At 40.3% G+C, this 27,068-nt stretch overlaps 3 protein-coding genes and 1 long non-coding RNA gene across 4 annotated transcripts in view; 1 reads left to right on the plus strand and 3 right to left on the minus strand.

Moving 5' to 3' along the window:
• LOC6605882 (protein arginine N-methyltransferase 1) overlaps positions 1-27,068 on the minus strand; it is a 74,142-nt gene that overhangs the window by 18,761 nt on the left and 28,313 nt on the right. The gene's annotated exons all lie outside the window — the stretch shown is intronic.
• On the minus strand, positions 12,429-12,979 carry LOC116801307. The gene is given in 4 exon segments (XM_032720109.1): positions 12,429-12,555; positions 12,558-12,631; positions 12,633-12,853; positions 12,914-12,979. Coding segments are annotated over 4 exon segments (417 nt in total). The 3' UTR covers positions 12,429-12,499.
• Positions 13,386-15,079, minus strand: LOC116801308. The gene is made up of 3 exons (XM_032720110.1): positions 13,943-15,079; positions 13,777-13,881; positions 13,386-13,721 (listed from the first exon to the last, which is right to left on the minus strand). Exons 1-3 carry the CDS (start codon positions 14,003-14,005, stop codon positions 13,566-13,568), a joined length of 324 nt encoding a protein of 107 aa, XP_032576001.1. The 5' UTR covers positions 14,006-15,079; the 3' UTR covers positions 13,386-13,565.
• On the plus strand, positions 18,562-20,690 carry LOC116801309. Its single transcript, XR_004361929.1, has 3 exons — positions 18,562-18,710; positions 19,429-19,861; positions 20,041-20,690. It is a non-coding gene; the product is annotated as an uncharacterized LOC116801309 (long non-coding RNA).

Here is a 27,068-nt window from a genome sequence, read left to right on the forward strand (position 1 = left end):
CATTATCAGCAGACATATAGTTTGGTTCCATTTGTAATCGCTCATTGATTCAGAATTCCGAACTCACAATGCCGAGTTTCCAATGCACGTGTGCGTTTCCATTGCGATTCCATATCGATTCGCGATGGAATCGGACATAAAAAACTGACACACGGTATATAATATATTGTACAAATGTATGTACATACATGTATATATGTATATATGGCCGGTAGGTAGGTGAACTATGACGCCATGGGGCGATTGTAAATGGGTTTTTAGCGCTTTGTGGCGGCGCTTTGAAGGGATTTCCTTGCCCAGAAAATTATGATGGGCCTTAATTGCTGTCTGGTTGAAAAACTAAAACTCATGTGCCACCAGACAGAAATAATCTTACGTAATATCAGGCGGAAGATAAATATTTGACCTACATTTGCGACGGTGTGCAGCTAGGTGATAGAGGGGGTTGCGGAGCGGGGTTAAAGCAGGGTGTGTGTGAGTGTGTGTGCGAGGGACCGAAAACATTCAAGCAGGAAGTTTCAGCAGGACACAGACTCACGCGAAACGCAAATAAATCATTGATGAAGCCAACACACACACACAGCAAAAACACTCACACATCTGCACTTGGGGAGCTTCAAGTCATGGGTTCGTGCCTCACGAAAATGTAGGCCACAGGCAGCCAGTGGCCCTAAGCTCAACTGGGGTGGGCGTGGCCGCTGGGCGGTTGCCAAGCCGAAAATAAATGTGCACGCAGAAAAAAAATGGAGTGGAAAAGAAATAACCATTATATAAGATGTCATTAATTACATTTTTGTACCATTTTGAAAATTGATTATAATATTTGTATACTTTTGAGCTAAAGTTAACTTGCAGTTGAAAGAATAAGTGTTTAAGTGTTATTTACATTTTATAATACATAAATACTGGTATTGAATAGTAGTGTGCCATTGGATTGTTTACCTAATGGCATTCCCCTCTTTTTTTCTCACTGTGTAAGAAACCCAAGAATGTTGCCTAAGTCATGGGAGTCTGCTGATTGTCGAGACAAATTTCCAAGAAGCGAAAGAGTTTCTGTCGCTTTTTTTTCGTTTTCTTTTCTTTTCTAGAGCTATCGCGCTATTGTGTGGTTTGTTTAGTTGGGGATGGGGCAGCGATATATATGTATGTTTGTATGTAGGGGTAGCATTAGTCAAGTGTCTGGGCCTTTGCTGCACCCAGTAGATCTGCTCCAATGGCTCCACACAGCGATAGCCAGCTTCCGTTTCATTTCTAGGACTCGACTCGCCTCTTTATGGCCTTATCAGGTGGTGGCCCCCCTCCCATCTCCCCTCGCCAGCTCCACCCCTTTGCGACCGGCATACGCTGCTGTCTGGCTGTCTGCTGACTGCTCACCATCTACTATATATGTACATATATGCCACACTATACCATACCCTCTACTGACCACACACAAGCACGGAGCACGGAGCGAGTGGCATGACGTGGCACAAGTCAGGGTCGCTCCAAGTAACCGGATACTCCTCCGGCCAGACATGCTCCACTCGCAGATTCAGCTGAGTTTTCTAGAAGGATACTATGGGCTTGGGTTAGTCCCTAAACTCGCTGCTTTATATTAAATATTACTGGGTTTATTCTCCCTCCAAAGAAAATGGCTTTGCATTTGATAACAAACTCGTGATATAGAACATTATGAAAATCAAATATTAAATTAAAATATATTATATTATATAGGCAACTTGAATTTCATCACATTTTGATGTATTACTTTTAGGGTCGTTTTGGGAATTTCCACTTATCAATATACTAATTTTTTAATAAAAGAGATTGTGATGAGTCAATTTATAATCAGTGAAATGAAATTTCTTGATTATTAGGACCTATCTGAAAAGAACATTTTTTTTTGCCAATCTAGCTTATCTTCCACTTTCCATATTTGCAAGTCATTGTTACATCCACAAGTACAGATTGTACATATACTATTTTATATTATAAACTGTAAATTTTCCACCTTTCGTATAAAATTTGTGCTTAATTGCAGGTTTTTAGCCCATTATCTCTGTGCAGTTTAGTTTAATTTCACTTTTAAATCAGCCCTTTTCATTCCCTCCATACCGACATATTTATATACTATATTTAAATATTTGTTGACTAATCTCGGCTGTCTTCTCATTTCTACATATCGCCAGCCCTGCGAATCTCCTAATCTGTGACTTTTTAGCTGGACTCTTGGGACGTCTTCAAACAATCAGGCAAATACAGCATGTCAATCGATTAGCGATTTCGCCGCTTGTCTTTGTTGTATACCTATTTTTTGAATGAACAAAGCTGATAAGCTGATGGGAATGAATGTGTGTAGACTTTAGACAAAAGAAAGCCCCCAAATTCCAGATATTCGGTGAACCTTGTGTGTGTGTGTGTGTCTGTTTTTTTTATATCCGGCGTCTGACGGATATCACAAAAAGTTGAGTTCAGATAAGAAAGGAGACGAAACGCAGATCGAAATATACAAATATACAAGCGAAAACAATGGAAAAGACGACAAATGGCGAAAGGAGGCGAAAAGAAACGAATCCGAAAAGTAGTAACAACAATCGCAGAAACAGTAAAATCGAAGCGAAATAAAATAGCAAATTTCAGACTTCGACCCAGACAACTGGCCGATTTCTATTGGAATGAAATGATGACTATATATGAGGCTTCCAGTCGACGTGTGTGTGTGTGTGTGAGTAAACTTGATTACGAACTCCAATGATTCGCTCAATTTAGAGGGTATAAATGCGGGAGCTATGAGTCGGGTATGCCAAACTGGTTAGTTAGTTAGTTAATTCGATCTAAGATACATTCTTAAGTGAGGCGTATCATGTAATGTTCCTATCCTGCCTTTATTATACGATTTTTTTAGATTTCTTTCTAAGAATCCAAGAAGAATATGGATTTCTTGGAATTCATGCTAAAAGAATCACTTTTTGTAAAAGATTACGAAAACCTTGTTTTTCGAAATGATTTTTCGCTGAACTGCGAACACTGAAAATGTTTCTAATTTCAAGCTCGCAATAAAACGTATGTTTTCTCTCGCTACAAGTAGTATCTTTTTTTATTTATTATCAACTCAAGGGAGTGAGAGATTGGAAGCCATAACCATAACCACAACCACTCGACTATTTCACCAATTTTTGGGGGTCAATCAATGAGCAGTCGGCATTAGCGTCGCAACACGTGATTATCTCTCTGGTCATCTCGCTGGCGATTTCCTTATCGAAGTGAGTGCGGTCCCTCTCAATCAGTCGCCGCCCGCCTTCAGCGGGGCTATCCCACCCAATCCCACCCACCTCGCCAGTCGGACTGCTCCACTGCAGCACTATTAATGACCTTGGGGAATGTTGTCGCCCGCCGTTCGTCAGTTGCTGTCCGTTCTCTAATCTCAATGCTCGCTTGGTGTGTGTGTGTGTGTGTGTGTTGGTGGTGCACTCGCAGAAATTAGAATATATTTCAAAAGCTAAGCTGGAATCTATTGGATACACTATCATGTATCTATATAGAACTCAATAGTATCTGTGTGTAAGTACAACCAAACCACAGTGATTTCCCATTTGGAATTAGTGTCTCTAAAGTATGCCATTATTATTATCAGAGTTATCTCCAATTCCAATTTCCTATTATGAAATTCTGTGGAAATAACCGAAATGCTACAAATTCGAAGAGCTCCCTTCCGGAATTCCATGGGTTCAATTTTTTCGAGTGTGTGGTGTTGCTGCTGCTCCGATGTTTAGTGCTGCTGCTGATTCCGTCGTGGTGGTCATGTGGGTGGCGCGGGAAGTGCTGTCGACGTCGTCGGCCCAGTCGGACAGGTGCTCAAGTCCATGGGTTCTATGGGTATCTCTGTTTTATTTTGCGCGCCCGTGTTGTTGGCACCTCTATACGAAACGCAAAAACAAAAAAATATAGAGAAAAGCGAGAAGAGACGAGAACTCTGGTGATAAGACCGGCTGCCTGGCTGCCTGGCTGCCTGGCCGCCTGGCTCCACCTTTTCTCACACCGTCCAGAAGCCAAAGAAGCGACGCAGAAGCAGGCAGAAGAACCAGACCAGACGCTTGATAAGCGGCCATGGGGCGTATGAGCGATATATTGCGCGACGGGGACGGCGATATGGCAAAAACAAAAGACCTTGATTTAGCCCTATAAGTGTATGTGTGCCAGCTGTTTAATTAGCTTTCGATTAATTTTCTGGTCAATCGAGCCGCTGTCGCCTGCTTCGCGATTTTCTTATGAACTTTTGTTTAAGTTTTCGTTTCGGTTTAGCGCAAATTTTCGGCATTTTTGTAAATGACTTGGGGCGCTAACTCAAAACATAATAACCATTTTAATGGCCAGCCGTAAAGATGTTCGGAATGTGCCGGCCAAGTGAGTCAAATTTTCCGTGACAACATACGAGGCGTATGCGTAACATTCTTATGCTCTCGGGGGAGGTGGGGGGGTGAATTGCAAATGGGAGAGGGGAAAACCCAAGGTGGGAGGCCATGTGGATGTGTAAAGGTAAGCCAAAGACGACAAAGCAATGGGAACTCTTTTACTTGCACGTGTGTGCGACTGTGGGAATTTCCTACAGTCGGGGAAAAGACTTTAAGATCGATGTCTATGAATATGTAACTCATACTAAACCTAATAAAGGAAGATATTTAGGTACTTTTTAACATTAGAGTATTCAACGTTTTTGTTAAACAAATATTGACAGTCTAAAACAATTCTCGGTGTTTACATATTTCGTTCCATTGAGAGCTAGTTTCGTAGTTATTTTTGTTGTTTTTTCCTAACTCTAGTTAAATTTGAAGTTAGGCGCTTCTATTGACTTCACCACATCTGTATGTAAAAGGCGAAGAGAAAAAAACTGAGACTGAGCCACATGTGAGGGTCTGTGTGTGTTCCTGACTGTTGGTGTGTGTGGTGTGCGAGCGCGCGCGTGTGTGTTTGTGTGTATGTGTGTGGCATAGCCAAGAGGCAATGGCAATAGCAATAGCAATAGCAAAGGAAAAGCAAAAGGCAAGAGCAAAAGCAAAAGAGCTGATGAAGAGCTGGCTTACGCATGGGTTCATTGAACGGAAGTGATTTGCCTACTTCTGTGCGGCAGAGAGGGAGAGGGAGAGAGAGAGGGGGCGAGCCACCTAGATAGAGAGGGGAGATACTACACGCGACTTTGACTTGGATTTGTTCGGTTCTGGTTCCTCCTCTATCAAAGCTCCATGGCCCAGGCCTTTTGTCTTCACAGCCATATAGCCATATAGCCATAGCCATAACCATAGTCAAAGCCAACGCCAAAGTCGGAGCCAAAGCCAAAGAAAAGCCAGAACCTTGCGGCTCCGATAGAGCAGAAAAGATAAAGCTCTTCTGGGAAGTTCTTAGCTTTTTTTCTCAGCCAAAAAACCGTCTTTGCGAGATCTAATCAAAGCTAAGTCAGGCGCTTTGTGTTTCAGGTGAGAAAATCCCGATTTTATGGCGTTCTTTCTAATTAAACTTGAGTTTTTCGTTTTGTTTTGTTAGTAAGAATGGTACAGAGTATGGGGGTGAAGTCTTATGTAAATATTTATATACATTAATGTAAGCAATGTGAACTGTTAGCCTTTTTTTAATTTTAATGAATCTAGATATTAGAAGAGACAGCCCATAGCCCCTAATATTCAATTCAATTTATTTAAGTCTTTTTGGATTATTTACTATTAATTATTATGAAACGGCATTAGTTCGAAGCCCCAAAAGTCTGCCAAAGGCACACCCCAAACCACAAGTGAAATAACCAAATATTTGTTACGTCTGTCTGCCTGACCAGCAAACAATAACTATATATATATGTATTTTCCGGTCCCGCGGCTAATTTATTACAAGATGCTTTATGACAGCCACAAAAAATATTAAAGGGTCTTAAAAGCATTCAAAACCGCTTAAAACAAAAGTTATACGTGCCGCAATACTCTTTTTTCGTATTCCTGCCTTTGGGGAACGGAAATCTTTGGCGAGGGGGTGTGATATCTGTCGTCTGGTTGGAAATAGTGAAAAATACCAGCGCTGATTTAAAAATTTATTGCATTTATGTGGACAGTGGACGGCTTTTGACTGGATTTCGTAGCTCTTCCTACGATTTTTTATTGTTTTTCGCTTGGTTTTTGCGCTGGTGTATGAATGTTGACAGGAAGTCGCCGGAATGCGATTTATAGAGAGCAGATTTTGGATGGAATATGAATAGCTTATAATTAGATAGCCCCCACAGTGCGGCTACCGAATATTGGGCACACTTTTTCAGCTCCAAAGTTCAATTACGCTGTGCTTTTATGGCTAATCGGCTTAAAAAAAGGTTTTCCCCCAATAAAAAAGTGCTTCGCTCACCTTTTATCGACGTGATACTCGCTATTATTTCGATTTTTTACTTGTGTATTGGCTTTAACTATATCTTTTAGATTACAATTGATTTAGGAATTGCGCTATGTTGCGGGCATTAATTTCCTAAATTTGTTTAAACTTGCTGATTTTCATTGACACTTTTTGTGACACTTTTTCGTCGAATTTATCTAAGCAACACTTATATACATGGCTCTAATTTCGATTTTAACTTAATTTCCTTCAATTTGTTTATTTTGTTATTTTTGTTGATGTTATTTCTGCTTTCTGATGCTTGTTGTTATTTTTTCTGCGGCGATTAGGAATGCTTTTGAGTACAGGAACGCTGGCTATGTGTGTGTGTGTGTGAGTTGAATATGTTGGCTTTGTGTATTTATTTATTATTTGCTGTTGCTTATTTTGCTTCACTTTGTTTGGCTGCTGGTTTGCTCGGTGTAAGAACTCTGGCTTGTTGTCATATTTTTTTGTTGCCGTTTCCTACTGCTTTTCTGGGTGTTTTCTGCTCGAGTTTAAATGATTTTCAGCGCGCACGGAACGAACTAAACCGAAAAGCACGCAAAGTTTCAATGAGCGTAAGCGGAAAAACACACGACTGCGACTCGATATTCCATAGCGATTTCGCGCGTTTCACCTTCACCACAGAGCGAGAGCGGAATGGGTGGCAACGGAACAAAGTTGCCTCTCTCTCTCAATCTTTCTCTTCGTTTTATTTTAATAATTATCGCTGGCGAAAAGCGCAAAACAATTGTTTTCCCTCATACACTAGCATCGAAAGTATGCCAACGCAACAACAACAATGGCGACAGCCATGACGTAACGCCGCCGTGTTGTTGCTAATCCTCCAGTTACTTATTTATTTATTTATTGATTCCCAATAAACTAAGGCACAATCGCAAGCACAGCAACACACAAACATTATCCATCCCGCTGTTGTTGTTGTGGTCGATCGGTGGCTTTTTTGTTGCTGTTTTGGCGGCGAACGAAAAAACACACACGTCCGCAGCGTCGGAGAGTTTTTGGCGCTTTGGTGCAAATACAAATACAATTTGGACTCGAACGAAACGGTGGCAAAGAAACAAGTTTTTTTTGGGGTGGCAGAGCGCGCAAGAGAGCGCAGAAGAGAGAATAAGAGTAGGCGCAAAGAGAAGGAGGTAATTGGAAGTTTATAACCAAAATTACCCCAACTCTTTTGTTGTTCGATGCACAAATGTATTTTAGTATGATATGTTTTATACCCGTTACTTGTAAAGTGAAAGGGTATACTAGATGCGTTTGAAAAGTATGTAACAGGTTGAAGTAAGCTTTTCCGATCCTATAAAGTATATATATTCTGATCAGGATCACTAGCCGTGTTGAGCTGGCCATGTCCGTCTTTCCGTCCTTTTGTTAGTCCGTATCAATGTCGAGATTTTGGGAACTATAAAAGCTTAAATTTTAAGATTAGGCAGATACTAGAGACGCTGACGCAGCAACCTTTGATGGCCAAGCTGCTGCCTCACACTCCCACAAGCTGATTAACGGGTATGAGATAGTCGAGAAACTTGACTAGGGATTCCCCCGTTTTTTTAATAAAACCTTTTCTCAATATAAACACTACAATTATCTTTAGTTTACGGTTAATCATTTGTATGACTTTAGTTAAGTACTTCATTTTTATAACATTATAAAAGCATAGTTTTAGTTTTTAAATTATTTCCTTTTATTATTTTTGTGACGGAAAATAATAATATATTCTAAAAATAACAATTATAAGTCTTTTATTCATTTTTATATAATTTTTTGTATATATATTTATACTCAATTAATTTGTTATCTTCGAATTCATGGTGCTAGCAACTTTTAAAACACTTAAAATTTTTACTTATTTTATTTGGCATATATTTTTAAGTAGCTCCGTTTATGGGTTTTGAATTATACTCTCTCATTTCGTCTCATATTATGCCCCACAATTTGTATTCACTTTTTCATCTTACTCCACTTGCCACGCTTTTATTTGAGTATAAATATTTATTTCGCTTTTTTTTGTGGTTAAGTTGAATTTCGGTTAGCTCATTGTCACTCGATTTTTTTGCGGTTTTTCTGTTTGCCGACTTGAGCCGCCGTGCAAAGTCCAAGAAATTAAAGTGTCAGACGGTCGGTCGGGGTGGCGGAGCTGCGGGTGGAGGGGCGCCGGCAACCGCACGTCAATTAAATTTATTTATGCAGCTTTATTTCGCCTTTATTTTATTTTTTGTTTGGTTTTATTTTTAATGATATGATTCACATGTGACATTCCTTTGATGGTACGCGTTTCGACCTTTTTTTTGCGCTCCAATTACTGGGTGATAGTGGGGTATATTACTTGAATGCCCCACCACAAGTGCAATTCAAAGTAATAAATTAAAATTTAAACAATTTGGGCCGTTTGTGATTTGTTGATTCAATTTTAATTAGTTGATGTGAGTGAAGTAATTACGTAGAAATACCATAAGCCTATAATACATAGAGTTAATGAATTTGTAATTTCAGTAATGGGTATCATAAGGTTGATATGCTCTATTGCATAACGGTATTCGGAATTTGATTGATAGAGTATTGGCTTGCATATTTTATAATCTTGCTTCTTAATTTAATGAGGTATGTGCATCAAATTGCAGACAGTTTTTAAATTACCCATTATGCTTATTAGCTGCATTTGTAATAGGTATTTGTATCATATATACTCTACATTCTACAATCTAAACCGCAATGGGTAGCACATATTGTCTAGATCTGATTGTTGATTTCCATATTGGTGGGCCAGACATTGTTGCTTTGTTTTAAAATAGAAACTTCAAATTTATTAGCATGTCTGCGGATTTGTTATTTTGTTGCTGGCTAGCCGGTTGTTGTTAATCGAATGTGTCGTGTCCCCTTATAATTCCCCCCCTTTAACCCTCTGCATTGGCATGTTCCGCCCCTGCAACTACAGCACCCCCGCTGCGCACTTTTCAGCCGACTGTCGACAGTCGACGACGGCAACAATTGAGACAACTTATCATGAAGTGCTAATTAACATTGTCTGGCCGGGGTCTCTCACGTATGCCGATGTCTGGCGACCTACCTGCGGTTACTAGGAGAAACGCCCACCCGCCCTGCAATGCCGCCTCTCCCCCAACGCCCCTGCACCACCTCACCTCGCCGGTTGCACCATCGGCAGCACCTATAACCCAACCAAGCGAAGTAAAAACCCGCAATTCACCCAAAACTGGCACTTGGTCGCGTCTCTCGACTGTGTTTGCTTTTTTTGGCATACAAAGAAATACATTTTTGCTCATTTTTTTCCTACCATGAATATTCCCCAAAAAAAAAAGTTGGGGAAAAATACATAAAAAAAAAAATAAAAGAATTGTGTACACACACGACGAGACGGAACATTTTTGTTTATGTTGATAATCAAATATGTGCTGACGTATCTTCCCTATTTTTTTTCGGACTTTTTTTTATATTTTTTTCTTATTTTTTTTTTATTTTTGTAAGGAGGGAAGACGATTTGTGGGTCTCAGGTTGGCGATTCGCGGTGGCAAATTGCTTTCTGTTGACTTTTTGGCGGCTGCTTTGAGCCACCTGGCCGTTTGATTCATCGGATTGATCGATTCGATCCCATTGGATCACATAGAATCGATGGGATCGATGCGATCAAGTGATCGTGCCAAGGCTATGAGCTGTCTGTCTGCATTTATAAATAAATTGTGGCAATTAAATAAATAAAATGGATGCATATGTATGCATTTTTAATTGTCAGCCAGCGCTGAGGCGGTGCACGTGTCGTATACGTAATACGAGCTAGTGAACAGCCTTTACACCATTACCTCATGCCCCACGGCGATCGATTAAACTTTGTCGCACTTAAAGTTGCTTGATTCCGTGAAACGGAATATTGTAAATTAAGCAAAGGCAAATTAAAATAAATAAATCACAGCTTTAATGTTTCCGCTCCTTGCTAATAATTTGTTAGCAAACTTTCACTCTTTATTTGATAATCTGATCTGATCTATCTGATCACCGCAGACACTTGCTGCCTATCAAATTAGCCAACTTCTAGGAAACCAAGAGAGTCAGCCTGGTCTTTTATAGCGTTTGCAGAGGGTATCACCCACATATGTGCATTAATCTGCATGGTAGAGTGTTAGTCATTAACTTGCTATTGTTGTGGCTAATGCAAAAAGAGCACTTTTGACTCATTGCGTCCGTTGGCAGGGCGACAACCGACCGATTCGCATTCTGAATGTGATTGTATATACCTCAGCTCTTTCAGATTTCAGATGCTGCTGTTTTGGCCTGCTGCGATTGTGATAAGCAGACTGTGGCGAGACAACAAAAGACACATCGCAGACCAGTTTGCACTTACTTCACTTGCACCGATGTTGTGATGCGATGGCTCTGCTTTTGATATTTTTAGACACCGCCAGTCAGCCTGCCGTGGCAAAAAAAAAAATAAATAAATATATATATTTATATGTGTTACAAGAAAAGTAAAAAACAAAGGCAAATGGCGTTGGCACATCTCACACACAAATCGCATAGCCTCACATGCTGCCCAGACAATGAGTCTAGTCGGGCATCGGTTCAGATTCAGATTCAGATACAGATACTGCTGCAGGTACAGATACAGATACAGATGATGATTGCGAAACACACGACTCTTCACTCGGTTCATTCAAAATTTGCCACAATTGATGAAGCATCGATAAGTTTGCACACGGAAAAAAATCGGGTAGCAAACAAATTATGATCACATTGGCATTATTTATTTTGAAATTTGAGTAGTAAAAAATAAAAAAAAAGTTAAGGCTACTGGTAAATGCTATTTTTAATAAGTTTAATTGTGTTTTTATACGACTGCTTAACTATTAACTATAACCATTGAAAACAATGAAATACTTAACCCAAAATTGGGCTTTTATTTACTTAACCCAAAATTGATTATTAACTTAAATGCTGTATATATTTATATAGCAGTATATTTCCTTCCGTGCATAAAGTTCGATTTATCAACGGATGCAACAGGTACACATACCCCAAAAAGGTTTCTCCGCACTAATGAATTTCCTGCCGCCTTTCTCCGTTCGAAAAGACAGCCAGCTCATTAAGCCCTCCATTGACTGGCTAAAGATGGAACAATGGCCAATACAAAGAGCCCTGTCTCGAATCATAACTCATTGAACTTTTGCCGGCAGCAGCAGCCGCTGAAACATAAAAAGTGTCAATCAGTGACTCTGCTGTGGCAACGATGGCGACGCCTCCAAAGTCCCATTACAATGCCATTTTTATGGACACCGCTGGCGGGGATGCTGCTCCAGCTGGAGCGGAGTGAGCAGCTCCATCTGGAGACGGGGAGTGCAGGAGTAGAAGGAGCAGGAGCAGCAGCAGACTGCAGGGTCGTAAATGTAGTAATAATAGTCGCCGAGGGCCAACGCCAACGTTTGCTAGCTGCGGTCGAGATTTTCTGGGGGTGGGTCGGCGCATCAGTGCACTGAGCGAAAAGAGGTCAAGTGAAATTCTAATAACTATGCCTTTTAAGGAAACTTTGGGCTAAACTTTTAATGTGAAATTTAAGTCCCTATAAATAAGAATAATTTAAATATTACGTATACGCCTAGTTTATTTAAATAATTTTGTAATTATTATTTCAGTTATATTTGATTATTTATTATTTTACTTTTTTTGGTTGTTTCTTCATAACTATGAAATCTTTATAATCCTAGTTAAATGAACTTTATTATTCCATAGATTTTTCCAACAATAAGTAGACCTTTAATTTCGGCTAGTTGCAAGGGATTTTCTCTCAGTGTTGTGGTCTCGCTTGTCCATTGGCTGGTGTGGAAAAGCAAGACATAAATGTCTAACATATGCTGAGGATGGCTTTTGGAGTTGGCCGGCGAGGCGACAGGTCTATTACCAAAAGCCTGCTAATGACGGGTTATTGCACGCTTTACCTAAAAGACCACAATCCCCAGCATCACTTAATGGATATAGATATCCATCATGGGATTATCAATGGAAGAAATCAAACACCTTATTAATTTTTCATTGACGCGATATAAGTCACTGTAAAGTATAGAGGACTTTAATACATTTAAATTTCGAGTTATTTAGAAAATGATATCAGTCACAGTATGTCCTCAATAAATTGAAAACTAACATTTGTGGCAAATTGGGGCTTTCATAAAACAGCCAGTCGATGGCCAGTAAATAATCACCCGTGGGCAGGGGAAGTCGCATAACATCCGTGGTCAAATGTTAATATAAATATTATAATATATAGATAACTGAATTGGACACAGACTCACTTGCAGCGGACAGGTGTGATTGACATATCCTTAGTTGGATGCAGGAAGGTGGCATTGAAATTGAACACAGTCCTATGGCGATTGATCGCCTTCAATCGGCATTGATTGATTCTAACCCAGGTTATATTATAGCTGCTGCAAATGACATTTGTCAGCTTGAAGACGACTGGGCTCTGTGCGTATTAAGTACTTAATGTGTTTTATAAACTCAAAATATTTAACAAAATACCTACACTGGGCTCTAAGATCATTAAGCACAGAATGGTCAACAGAACGACAATTTTTAGGACCGACTTCATGGTTACAAAACTAATAATATACTACCATCAAATATTTTTCATTTATTAATAATGCTAGGCCATGATATATTTTTAATTTCATTGTCAACCTCTTTTCAATTTAATCTCTTTTATAGTAATTGTATTTTAATACGTGGAACATGGTATGTATTAAAAAATCATTTTAAAAGCTGAAATTCGAAATTATGTAATATACTAATGATTACGATTAGGTAAACTGTTTTTATAGAGTAAAGGGGTATTCTGTATGCTGTGAAAAGTTTGTAACAGATAGAAGAAGGCATATCCAGAAGTGTATATACTTTTCAGAATCGACAGCCGAATCAATAATACCATATCTGTTGAGAAACAATAACGTTCTCACTTGCACTTCCACCAGCTGAGTAAGAGGTATCTGATAGTCGAGTAAATCGACATATTATTCATAATAATTTATTAGTATTTGTAATTGAAACGTACACATGTGTCTATGAATTATTCAACATTTAAACGGATATATTAAATACAAAATACAATTGCATTCCAAATTTACATCACATTACATTTATGTTGAGATTTCTTAATAATTGCAAATAAGTTATATGCATTATAACAAATTTTCAATGAAGTCGTAACTAACATTGGTTACTAACTGAAGTTTCTGATAGAATTTCCAGTTCATTTGCAGCATATATTTTCCGGATGGATACGGTATTGCCTTAATTTCAGTTCTGAGATACATTCCTCTAATTAAAATGTCTCCCTTAAATTAAAGATTTTAAGAGTTATTACATATATTTCGTATTTGCACTACTTACATAGTACGGGCAAGTGTGATTGATGTTTGAAAACTCATTAATTGTAACCCATGATTTGTTGTGGCTAGCGCAATTCACATTTGTAAGTTTATAGGTGACAGAATACTGCTAGTAAGTTGTTAGTTTATAATTCGTTGGGTGTTTTAGCAATATATATTTGACTTACACTGAATCTCCATGTCAATATAAATGTTGCTAGTATAACAACTATTTTCAACACGTTCGACATGGCCTTTGGAGCTTAAATGATGGTGCAAAATAAAAATTTCCTCAAAACTGCCATTTAATTTAACCAATGTTTAATTGTTTTCATGATTTAGAATTGAATTGTTTTTAATACCTATTCTGTTTATATAAAATTATTATTTAATACATGTCGGGTAGTTAAACAGATTATAGAAATAGAAAATAATTAACAGCCGTTTTGAGGCGTGAAGGACTGCTAAAAGTTAAACTGCGATATTTTATTATTCGTTGCAACGTTTTATTATTATAAAGAATATATTTACGTTTTCACTGCAATGTTAAAATGCGTAAATTTGTAATTTTTAATGTTTATTCTAAATATTTAGAACGCTTAAGATTGAAGCTAAAATTGCATTGCCAACACCTAAGACTACTGAGCAGTGTTAATAAAATCAAATTAATAACCCAGAAGGAGGATGCGAAGAATGTCTTTCATGGCCACAATAAAATCCAGATGCCACCAGTCAACGGGCACAATGAGGTGCTGAAAGTCAAAGGAGTTGTGTGCCAAATGCTCATTATACAAATTGCACCAAGGAGACGAAGGATCCTGTCACAAAACGCAAACGAGAATGGGAACGAGAACGCTAAGAAGTCAGCCAAAGGCCTCTGGACAAGACACCTTTGGATAGCCACAGAGACATTGACGGAATGACTGACAGAGCCGGCAATCCTGCGAAAGTCGCACTGAATTCAAATTCAAATTCAAATTCAAATGAACCCGCAGCCGGGCGAAAAGAATCTATTAAGATATTATCAGGAGGGGTGAATCACAGTGCACACAACCCATGCTGCACATTGTTGCTGACAATTTGGGTCGGGATGAATCTGCCGGGCGGGCGATGATTCGAGGAGGCAGCCCACAATTGCGGCCATTAGTGCGGATCGAGGGGCACGAACAGCGGCCGTCTGCCACTGGATCCGAATCCGCATCAGAATCTGAATCTCAGCCTCAGTCTCAGGACGAGAACAAGGACGATGTGGTTGAGGTTGAGGATGGGGATGCGGATGGGGATGAGGTTGAGGATGCGGCTGAGTAGGGTAGTCTATGCCGGAGCAACCCTTTTTCTTGTCTCGCCCGGCGTGTGTGTGTGTTTTTTCGTTCGTTTTGTAGACATTTTTCGTATGACAACGACAAATATTTGCCGGATAATATGAATAACAAAGCAGAAGGCAGTGAAGGCGAGAGAAGAGGCCACATCAGAGGACGGAAAAAGGGGAAGGGGAGGGGGTATGGCATGCAGTGGGTGGTCGGGCGGTTCGGCGGGTGGTTGAGGGCCGAACACAGGGTGGTTAGCCAGCCAACCTACTTAAGCCGCAGTTAGAGAGACCCAGACTCTCGTCGTTTCCCACTCCCCCGCTCAATATTCGTGCACTGTCAACAAGTAGAACCAAGTTGTTGAAAATTTATATATTCCAGAATGATAAGTTGAATATATCGAATAAAAACGAAGAGAACTAACTTTTTAAATAACTGCTAAGCATGCTGATCAAAAGATATTAAATGTCATATTCGAACAACGAAGGATATAAACTTGACTACTATATATCATACCATTACTTATATATTGTTATTATTTTATAAATTATTTATCATAACGATAATTGTAGCATACTTTTAAACTTCATTACATATGTACATATGCATAGGTATGATAATTTCCTTAGCTCATTTGAATAATTTTAAGATAATACTTAGTAATTTGTAAATAATATATTTTACTTTCCAATTTCCTTAGTGCTTTTCTCGCAGTGCATACCCGGCCGGGGCCAGACGACTACAACTTAAACTAAAAGGCTGCACCACGTTGTTGCTGTCGCCGATGTTGCCGCTGTGTTGTTGTTGTTGTCGCCGGTGTCTGAGACGCAGACAACTTCAAAATGGAGCGGATCTGGAGCCGGAGAATAGCACCGGTGGCCCTGCTCGTCGACTGGCTGGACTGACTGACACAAAAGTGCTTTTGTTGCAAAGTTTAATGAAGAAGAACGCGACGGCGACGAGGGGCCAGGGGAACAGATTTGCCAGGACAAATGAGACATGCAAAGCTTGGGTGAAAGTATTGCATAGAAAGGGAATAATTAATGCTGTTGAACAGAATAGGACATTTTTTTCAAAAACCATGTGACTTGCAGAACTGCACATAATGAAGGTAAATAGTTGCAAGAACAAAAAGATAGTTAAAAATGACTTCAAATGGGAAATTATTAGACAAATGATTGTATCTACTATAATCCCTATAAGTAGTACGCGCTAAGTTTCAATGAAGTTGCAGGACTCTTTACACATCCTTTGTCAACTATTTTCTGATTTTGTTTTGCTGTTCATCGAAAGCACACTAAGATTATTGAAACCCAATCAAATCACCTAGTTACTCGCCATTTGTGGTGACACTAAGCCGACTGATGCGACGCCACAATGCAGCAAATGGCAGTGGCCTCTGGTCAACAAGCCCATAAACTGCAATCTTTTCTGGACACGAAAATTGCCCACTGTCTTGACAACAACCAACGAAAAAAAAAAAAAAACTGAAGGGTAAAAAATTAAAACGTAAACTCGAAAAACAACGGACTGCAAAAACTGCATGCTGAGCTTTGCAGTTGCATCGGTTGGTGTTGCTGTTGTTGCTGCTGCTCCTGATGTTGCTGCTGCTGCTGCTCTTGCCTCTCCTGGCGATGCACTTCAGACGGCGGCGACGACGACGACGACTACGCTTTGTTGCAGCCCAATACAATCGACACACAGACAGGGACGGTGTGAGGGGGTTGCAAAGGGTAAAAAATGCAAGGGGGTTGCAGGGGACAACGCCAACAGACGGGGTCGCGCGGGGTTTTTTTCAATGGTGGTGTGCGGCGAGGAGCGGGACAGGAGGGGTTCCTGCGGGGGTAGAACTGCAGACAAAACAATATGTTTGTTTGGATTATATCCTACATACACACACGTGCAGCGCGCGCACACACACACACACACACCTATGCACACACACAGTTGCATCGATGCGACGTGGTTTCTTTGTATGCGCAAACAATTGGAGCAGGCGGAAGTTGCATGGCGGCGACGCTTGGGTCGTCGGTTGTCCGCTGTCCGTTTGTCCGTTGTCCGGACAACCAGTGAGAGCGAGCGGTTTGGCCAGAAAGAGACGAGAGCAGAGCGGCGAGACGGAGAGAATGAGGGAGCGAGAGAGGGGACGAGTCACGACCGAACGCCCCATGGTGCACCTTGAAAATGCGCTTTTTTCCCATATTTTTTATATTTTTGCACGGTCCCAGCTTCACTTCCCTTCGCCTTGATTAACTGTCAGTGACTGAAAAGTGATTTAATCAAGGCAATGTCCAATCAAACACACAAGAAAACAATAATGAAGGCAAAGTGAATGCAGTATGGTTGATTACGAAGACATCAAAGTGCCTAGGATGCTCGGTACTGAAATGCAACCGTGCCCTAGACTTAAAATCGATTTATGTTTAAATATATTTCCAAATTAGTGCGGAAAATTATAGGAATAGGAATTATACTCAGATTTATTTGACTTATTAAATAGTAGGACGCACTAAAGTATTTAAAACTTTTATTTTGAAGAAGAAGTTCAACTGTTTTTAATTCTATACATTTTTTAAATTTTCAATTCAATTTTCTTTTGATTTAAAAAGAATATACCCACATATGGCATAGCAAAAGGGTAGAGAAAATCCAAAGTCAGAAGCAACATGTGCTCCATTTGGGGCAGGGACGAAGACCTCGATGCGGATTGAGAGTCGGCCCAGGCCCAGATAGGAAATCGGACTTTACCCACAGCAGATCAGACACGGACACGAACTCGGGACTTCCAAGTCCAGTCCCGAGTCCAGGCCCAAGCCGACCAGGCTATTCCCCGGCAGCCAGACCACATCAATCAACTGCTGCCCCTCAAGTTTGCTGCTCCCTCAAGTGAGCATCCTTCAAGACACAGCTCTTAGTGGAAATCCACTTGAATCTCCGCTGATGTTGCTGATGCAACTTTCGTTGCTGCTGCTGCAGTTGCTGCTGCGTCAACGTCGCCCATATTTGACATGACCATAATTACAGTCAGTCGTCTGCTGGACTCGCGACGTCGTCGTCTTGGTTTTGCAGCTGGACACGGACATGGAATTGGGATTGGGCTTCGGATCGGGACTCGGATAGGGATAGGGATCGGGATCGGAAGAGGGAACTGGTGCTGGGGGACTGGAGCTTGTTTTGAGCGCGCTTTTTTCAACATATTTGTTGGCGTTTCATCCTCACAGCGAATGTAAAAAAATTATGCACAGTGTGTTGCGAAATATTTGGACATTTTAAATTTATACATTTTATTTATGTTTCATGAATGAACCCCAATTTTTGTTATTCTTTTTTCCAATATTAGCTTAAGAATTTTTTGCTTTATTTTTAAACGTTTAAATTCCTATTTGGTTGCAAATGGTATCAGTTTATTGTTAAACTTATATATTTGTAAAAATAATGTAGCAGTGCAAATTTCTTTCATTATATTTTATATACAATTTATTTATTAATTTTAGCAAAGCATTGATTGACTTCAGCCCACTGTGCCAGCATCGTGGCACATCTGCAAGCAGCCTATCAATTTTTGACGAGACAATCTCAGAGTCCAAAGGGGCACTGCAAAAAAATGCAGTCGGAGCAATTGGCTGGCGGACCAGGGGTCGCTCGAGAGGTGAGCTTACTGCGGCCAGGGGCGTGGGGCAGTGCTGCAAGAGGGGCAGGGGGTGTTTGAGGGGATGGGGGCCGGGCAGACGTCTGCGGTCTGTGCATGAAATTACGATAAGTGCAGGCGAGGCCGCAGTCCAGAGGGCAGAGACTCAGACCCAGAGACTCACCTCACTCACCCATCCTCCCCCAAACTGCCAGATGAACTGTTGACTGTTGGGCTTCTTCCTTTCTTTTTGTGTGTGTGCCCTCAGCTCTGCGGACTAACGTCATTGTCAACGGCTCCTCGCTGGGAATGTGTGTCCTTTTTTCCATGCCTTACATAAGCCTATTTGCTTATTATCCTATTAAATGCCAGGCCAAAAAAAGTCACGAAAAACGTACACAGAGAGAAGTTGGGATCGTAGAAATAAAAGTATTGTAACAATAAAGGTAATTTGTTAAAAGAAACTAATAGGTTCCTCATCTTGATTTATCAATAAAAAGTTTAAGCCGGTCCAATTTGAGATGGAAACACAATCATTTTGATCATAGTCTTTGTGTAACAATTATTTTTATCAATAGTATTTTAAAAACACTTATTTTATGACTACATATACATATTTGGTGTAATTTTTTAAGCTTGCTCAAATTTAAACTAGATGTTTAGCTTTATAAAAATACTGATACGCATTGTTATTAAATCAGATTGAATTTCATTTAATTTACATTTTTTTTTTTTCCAGTGCATCACGGAAGAGTAGCAAAAGAAGACGATAAAATAACCGGAGAATAAGTCGAACAAAGCTTAAGAAAAGAACACTTGTATGTACCTTCTCTGCAAAGGATACACAAGTGTCTCATTAAAAGAAATAAAGGACAAGCCAAGCGCCGACGAAGTCCTTAAAGTCGGGACTCGAATCCCTGGCAGACGACAAGGACGGGGAGACGGCGGAGCGGGCGAGTGCGAGCGAGAGGAGTGGCGGGCAGACTGCAAGGAAAGGGCGATTGAAAGGCAGTCGCAACGTGAGCGACTTCAAGGACAACTACGGCCAACAACAAGAACAAGTGCCAAAAAAATCAACGAAAATGCGCTATTAAGGCAATTTTTTCGGTTGGAATCCAACCAATCCCCGAACTTCTCCACTCCACGAAAACCATAGACTGCACAGGAAAAATGTATGATGAGTTATCCTTTCACTTTCTATATAATATCATATACAAAGTTTATATGATAATAAAGAATACATTGCCTTGGTTGCCTAGTTCCTTTTCAAGCATAGATGGCTTATTTTCAGCAGGAATTCGAATTTATTTCATTGCTGTCTTCATAATAAACTTAACTTATGGATTCTTAGTTTCAGATCATTGGGGAATATATTCTTTCGGTGTGCCCACGATTACAGCTCTCCCCGCCAGACGGCGGCCACTGACGATGTGAAGAGCATTCGAGGGGAGAGCCGGGAGACTGCAGACAGGAGACTGGAGACAGGAGACAGGCGGTCGCAAAGTGGCTCAATGTCAGACACAGACACGGGTACAGACAACGAGACACAGACACCAGACGCCTCAGCCTCAAAGTGATTCAAATACTCTGCTCAAACACAGGCTAGGCTCTCTTTGCGCTCTCATCGATGCAACATATAGCCCACCAAATGCATGGAAATTTTCGGTAGGACACAAGCGGCAACTCGACGCGATGGATACCCAGTTTTCATAAGCGGGCATGGATGTTTGTTCCATGACTGTACGAAGTAAAACACTTAACTGTTCCTATAAATCGCTTATATAATGTAAAATAAATTATATCTTTTGCACTTTAGTATACTCAGCACTCAGATAAGTGAAATATTTTTAACTTTATTTCTGATATAACAGTGGAATCAGGCGACCCTTGCACTTTCTATCTTGGTTTATAACAACAATTAAAGAACGAGGAACACGAGAGACCTTTTTTTTAAGATATGACAGTTTTTATGGTTTGACGTCTCAAACGAAAAATGTTTGTATATATTCAAGTAGAATAGATAAGCTACAAAGTAAAGTAAGTAAAGTAACTTATTATTTAAGCTGATTAATTAACTGGCACTTCTTATATAAGAGTAAAATATGTTTCAGATTTCCCTAATATTTGTTGTGTTATTTCAAATTTATTTTTTAATAGTGAGTTTTATTTTTAATTTAATCCCGACTTCCACTATTCCTTTTCAATTACAGGGTATGCTAAAAGCTCTCTGCTAATGCCGAAAAGGGATAGGGGTAGTCTGTCGCAGTCTGTTTTCCTTCTCGCTCTTTCACTCTGCACTCATGTTGTTCGTTAGTATGTGTGTGTGCAGCAGCAGACGCATGAAACAAAATACCGAAATTCTATGCGTGACCTTGAAAAGTATTCCTCGTCTGCAGACCGACAACAACAGCAACAACAACAACGTGAGCAAACCATAAAGTCTGCTGCTTCACTCGGTGGTTGTTTGTGTTTGTGTTTGCGTTTGTTTTTGCTTGCGTTTGTGTTTGTGCTTCGCTGTCGTCATCAGCGTCTCTTGCCGATATTTGCGTTTGCATCTTGTTGTCGCCGTCTGCATTTTCCTTGTTGTCTGCTGGGCACAATTTGTTGTTGCTTTTGCAGTTGATGTTGTCGTTGCTCTTGAGGATTTTTTGGGATAGGTTTTTTTTTCGATCTCATACACTTTTAAACCAAAAGGGTTTCAATAACGTATTTTGAAATATACCCTGCTTACCATTTAGTTTTTGATGAAAGACTAAAAACATAATATACATTTATTAAATTTATTATGCATACTTGTTTTATGTTTTTAATTCTTTTGGAGTGCAATATACTTTAATACAAATGTTAAATTACTAGAAAAATGATTAATTTACCAATTAAATATTCTTGGTACAAGTAAGCATTTTTAATGCTTATAATTTGAATATTCAATAATAAAAAGCGTGTTATTTTAACAGCTATATTTTTGTAAAATTTTAGGATATTCATTAAAAAGGCTAAAAATTTGTGCCCTTGCTTTTCGCGTGTACTTTTGATTGTCGTACAACTAAAGTTGGCTTTTGTGCAAAAACATTTTTTTTGAACGCGCCACAAAATTGCAGAGGCGACTCCAACTTGGTTTTTTTTCGGTTTCGTTCCCCACTCACCCCTCCCCCCATTTCCCGTCTGGCTTGCATTTTGACGTCAGCCGCCTATTTTTGTTGCAGCAGAAGGGGCTCAAAAGAATCGGCCAGACATTTAAAAAAAGTAAAAAAAAAAATATCCAAGAAATACATTGAATTGAAAGTCAAAGGGCTGACGAAGGGTTGGGGTGAATTTCCAGTTTGTAACGTGTAATTGCATTCGCCGGCAATCAATTGATAAACGTTAATAAATTTCCCAGAGAAGGTAGTTGTTATTCTAATTGGCCGGCGATTAAGAGTCGTGTATTAAATGCCACAAAGTAACCAGTTTTTTTTATATTTTTTTTCTTCCAGCTCGAGAGCGGCGCGCATGCCCAGTAGCCGATGATGAAGTTGATGATGATGCCACCGCTTCTGTTGCCGTTTTGGGGCAGCTTGTTTATAATTAGCATCTTGCAGTTGATAAGGTCTGGGATCAGTTGCCAGTTGCATGTGTGTGTGAGTGTGCGTCCAAGATTTATGGCAACGACTGGCAACAGGATATTGGCAGGGCGCTCCCCCAAAAAGAATCGCAGACAAACATCCTGCAATCGAGATGTGGCGCAAAAAGAGGCCACATGTTGCACATTGCCATGTAACAAATGCACATAAATTTCAATGTAATCACATTCACATGTCCAAGACTCCTTCCTTGGCTTCCGTTTGCCAGTCGCCTGTGTCTCGGTCTTTCCGTCGTTTTTTGCTCCTTTGGCCTGTATCCTCTTTGCATTTTTTGTTTGCCAAAGGGTTCGGGCCACATTTCATTCAAGTTAAGTCGTAGCAAAGGCAGCCATTCGATTGTTTTTTTTTTTTTTTTTTTTTGGGCAGTTAAAAAGTGTGGCCCTAAGGCGTTTCTACCATTGTTGAGTTTTATTTGGATGTGCTTTAAATTAAACAACTGGCAGGACTGCAGGTTATTATTGATTGTTTCCGTTTGGTAAGTAGAAAAAATCAAATTAACAAATTAAATTATTATTAGATATTCCAAAGCCTACGCCTAATTTCCACTTATGCAATTGCATTTTGCAAATACCCAAACCAACTTGAAAAAAAGGGCCCAAAAATGTGTGGAAAACTTTTCAATGCCAAAACCCAGACAGTCGGGCAGACGGAAGTGGGTGGAGTGTTCGGTTTTCGGTTTTGGCCATTTCGGATGGGTTGAATCTCCGTGGCCCAAAATGCGAGGGGGTTGCTAACGGTCTGGCCCCAAGGTGGAATTTACGTTGGCATTTTTTCTCGCCTGTTGTACCTTTTTTGGACTTGTGTTTTTCTTTATGAAAATTTGATTTCGGAAATGTGTCTGGCTGGCTGGCACTTGTTGTTTGCGGACAGGTTGAAGGTCGTCGGGCGTCGGGCAAATTAATCACGATATTAACTACCCTATCTGTTCGTACGGGGGTTGTTATTCGCACTCATGAGTCGCATGAGTTATGACTCACGGCGGTACTTGAATTGAATTTCAATTGCCGGACCTGTTGCCCGCTAGATAAATACGGTGGCCATATGCCTAATGGCCAGCTAATTAGGGGAGAGATATCGCCGGAAGCCGTGGAAGGGGAAAGGGGGAAGGGGGGCAAACTTTCCGCCTGTCTCCGATTTTGCAGCACAATCAGTGCTGCTGATTATACACAATAATGCCAAGCAGAGCAGAGCAGCACAACACAACAAAGCACAAAAGGAAAGTAAAACAGACCAGACAGAGGGCCTCAAAAGCCAGACAGACTTCCCAGTCCACCAGAAATTGTCGTCGCTCTTACCCAATCCCAAAATGTCTGGCGGCTGCTGTCGAACTGCAAGCGAATTGAGACTACAAAACGCATGAAATGTTTCACCGCCCACACACCGGGTTAACGGTGGCAGGGGGAGGGTAGGGGGGCAGGTAGGACAAGGGAATCACTGAAAAACATAGTGCAACACTTTGAAAAGAACATTTCTGAACGACAATCTGCGTAGTAACGAAGCAATAGTGATTATGGATATAATAGTGTTAAGAAAGTGTACATGAAAATGATGTTTGATTAGATTATAGGCAAGATATAGTAAAAAAATAAAATAGTAGCTAATATATAAATTTATTTATAAATTTAATAAAAATTCTTAGTTTTAGAGTTTATTTGGTCATATAAATAATCTTATTGTGGCCACTAATAATCTAGCTTAAGATAAATCAAATATTTAAAGTGATTTCTCTCAGTGCATCCAGCATAAGAGACACTCGTCGCATGTGCAACGCATGCCATCTCGCTCTCGCCCGCAGCTGCGTGTGCTGCGCCTTTGTGCAGGCAACAGAAAATAAAGTTTATGACTTTGACTGCCGACGGCAGCGACGAACGACGAACGACGAACGACCAACGACGAGCGATGAACGGTGAACAACGAGCGGAGAACGAGGACGTCTGACGATGTCTGCACCGGCGTCTGTTATTGCCGATTTGGCATTGTTGTTATTGTTCTGCACGTTGTTGTTGCTGCTGCAGGGCGGCACTTGAGGCCTCCACTACAGTGGCATGCACAACGAAATGGCGAATTTCAGTGGCATCACCAAAAGATGGCTTTTGGATATGGATTCGAATTCAAAAGATGTCATCAGAACGACGGATCTGCAATCTTAATCGCTTACCAACTCAATATAATTCAGATTATATAACACTATAGAACACTATTTGGAAATCTAGAAATTTGTTTTTTAACTATGTAACTAACTTTCTCTACCAAATGCCGAACTCATGCAGGTAACCTATTCCTAAGATTTAGCTGTTGCTCAATATTTAAAACGTGTATTCTATTTATGTACTATTTACTTAAATTAAAAACCATATTTGTAGATATATGAATCTTGCGAATAACATTTCAGCGAGAACCTTTTCTAAGCATCCCCTCTCTAAATTAACTATTTTAACTTTACCGACCACTTTCATCTATCAATTTCACACAATTTGGAACTTGGCAAGTGAACTATGAGTTTCCTTTAACTATTTGAACTGTCATTACTCTTGTTTTTCCCCCCGCTCACCTCTTGGGAACTCACCTAGTAAATCACATTATCACATGTAACTCGCACTCTGGTGGGCAAACTCAAGTACACGCCGAAAAATACAAAAATTTGAGACGACGACGGCGACAATCTAAAATGCCGCAGGCCACTCCGAAAAAGCCAAAAACAAGAAAATCACGAAAATAAGAAAATAAAATAAAATAACATGAAATAAAATAAGTAGAAAACGTCGAGGAGTAGACGAGCAAGTGCAAACAAAGCCAGAAGGCGTTGCGAAACTTTGGCGCGTCATTCATCCTCATCCAGAGTCGAAAATATTGCACCCTCGAGCCTGCAAAGGGCACACACACACACAGAAGCTCAGACGCAGACACACAGAAAGTCACACATTTATAGCCCGAAAATTAAGTGAAGCGTAAGCTGAAATGCACTCCCACTCAACGAGGCACCGCACCACCCCCAAACCCCTAACCCCTAAAATCCCATCACCCCCCAACTGCCCCTTTTCCAATTGCGTCTGGCTCGCCGTCTGCCACTTGGCGCTCCTGCATTGGTATAGGTTCGTCTGTGCCTGTAAGTCTATGTGTGTGTGTGCGTGTGCTTAACCTTGAAAAACGAACGAGTCCAGTCGGACCCCAACCCCCCGCACAAAGCCACCCCCTAACGACCCACAAGTCCTGGCGAGTTGACAGGCCGGCGACGATTTTCATCCTCTCGCAGCCGGGCGAGTTGGTAAAATGAAATTTACGAAATATGCTACAGTGGTTACTCACTAAATGAAATGTTTTAAATTACATTTTTCATCACTTTTTTAAATTTGATACATAAATCAGTGTTTGAAAGACAGTAACGATTTCGAAACTATTCATCTTTTTGGAAATAATTAAAAGTATATGAAAGTAACAAATAAAATATATTTTATTTCTGTTTTTAAAAATTCTTTATGGTTGCTTATTCAATTTCTAGCAAAACAAAACTTTACTGTGTAAAAGTTTATTGGGTTACACAATTTAGAAAGACGATTCAAATTTAGAAAGCCTTGCCAAATTTGCAAAAACCTGAAACCCATTCAGATAGCACTGTAATTATTGTTCATCCTGTACTTTGTTATTATATTGGTATATTTTTTGGCCACTTCATCATCGTCATCTTTTCGGGCATTTAAAGCAACAGAAGCTGTGGCTGAGTTTTCGGAATTGAATTCAATATTTTTGCGATGGGCGGGAGATTGAGATTGGGATTGGGAATGGGAATGGGACTGGAATTGAGGAGCAGAGCAGAGTGGCGAGAAGTGACTTTTGCACCCCTTTTAAGCGCTGCCTTGAAAGTCTGGCCAGAAATCCAGACAGCCAGACAGACAGGGGTGGCGGGGAAAAAGGGTTCGCCCCCGCTGCGCCCCTGTCCATCGTTTCGATTGAGAAATACTTTGCGGACCCCTTGGGCCAAGTTAAAATGAATTACAAACACTTTTTGTTTGTCGTTGCCGCTGCTGCTTCTTCTGCTTCTTTCACTGACTTTGCTTGCGGATTGATGTTCCGGGAAAATGAAAATGTCAAAGTTGAGCCAAGGCCCGGGCGAAATGGCAACTTATTACCATTACGAAATCTAACCTAAATTGAGATGAGTTTTTGGGATGTAATGTCTCAGCTGAAAATTCACAAGGAAGTTTTTAATTGTGATTTATCGTCTTATTTTGCGATAGGCGAGATTTTATTTGGGTTTACTTTTGAAATTCCTTTATTAAAATTACATATAAAATGGATATACAAAATTAACGAAAATAAATATTCTGTGATAGTTTATGGGAGTAGTTCTTGATTGTACTTTTGCTTGAAAGTTTAGTTAAATTGAAATACTTTTGCTATATTAGTTGGCAATCATTCATGAGCCGCTTCGTCTTGTTTTTTTCTCTTGATTTTTTTTCCTGCCACTACTTTTCCCTTTTCTTATTCCCCTGGTTACGTTACGTGGCTTTATTTATGAGTTTGTCTGCTCCCTGACAGCCGTGCAGCTGCAGCGTACTAGCCCCCACCCATCCTGCGCCTCCTCCTCCATTATGCCTGTCCAGGATCATCGAGTCCGCCACACGTCAACTTCATTCGCCCAGTCGCTGGCATCGCTCTCATCGCTGTCAACGTCATCAGTCGTCGCGCTGTCGCCGCCACTCGCCAAATGCATCAATAATGCTTCCAGCGGATCCAATTGTTGTTGCTGCGCTGCAGT

The sequence above is a fragment of the Drosophila sechellia genome, chromosome 3L (assembly GCF_004382195.2).
Source record: "Drosophila sechellia strain sech25 chromosome 3L, ASM438219v1, whole genome shotgun sequence".
NCBI classification, from domain to species: Eukaryota; Metazoa; Arthropoda; class Insecta; order Diptera; family Drosophilidae; genus Drosophila; species Drosophila sechellia.

Bases quoted from the DNA above. Each gene is read 5' to 3' on its own strand.
- LOC116801308 (XM_032720110.1), bottom strand. From the start codon at position 14,005: ATGTCGAACGTGTTGAAAATAGTTGTTATACTAGCAACATTTATATTG. The intron at 13,882-13,942 runs GTAAGTCAAATA...ACTTACTAGCAG, and splicing joins TATTGACATGGAGATTCAGT to TATTCTGTCACCTATAAACT. The intron at 13,722-13,776 runs GTAAGTAGTGCA...CTTTAATTTAAG, and splicing joins ATCACACTTGCCCGTACTAT to GGAGACATTTTAATTAGAGG.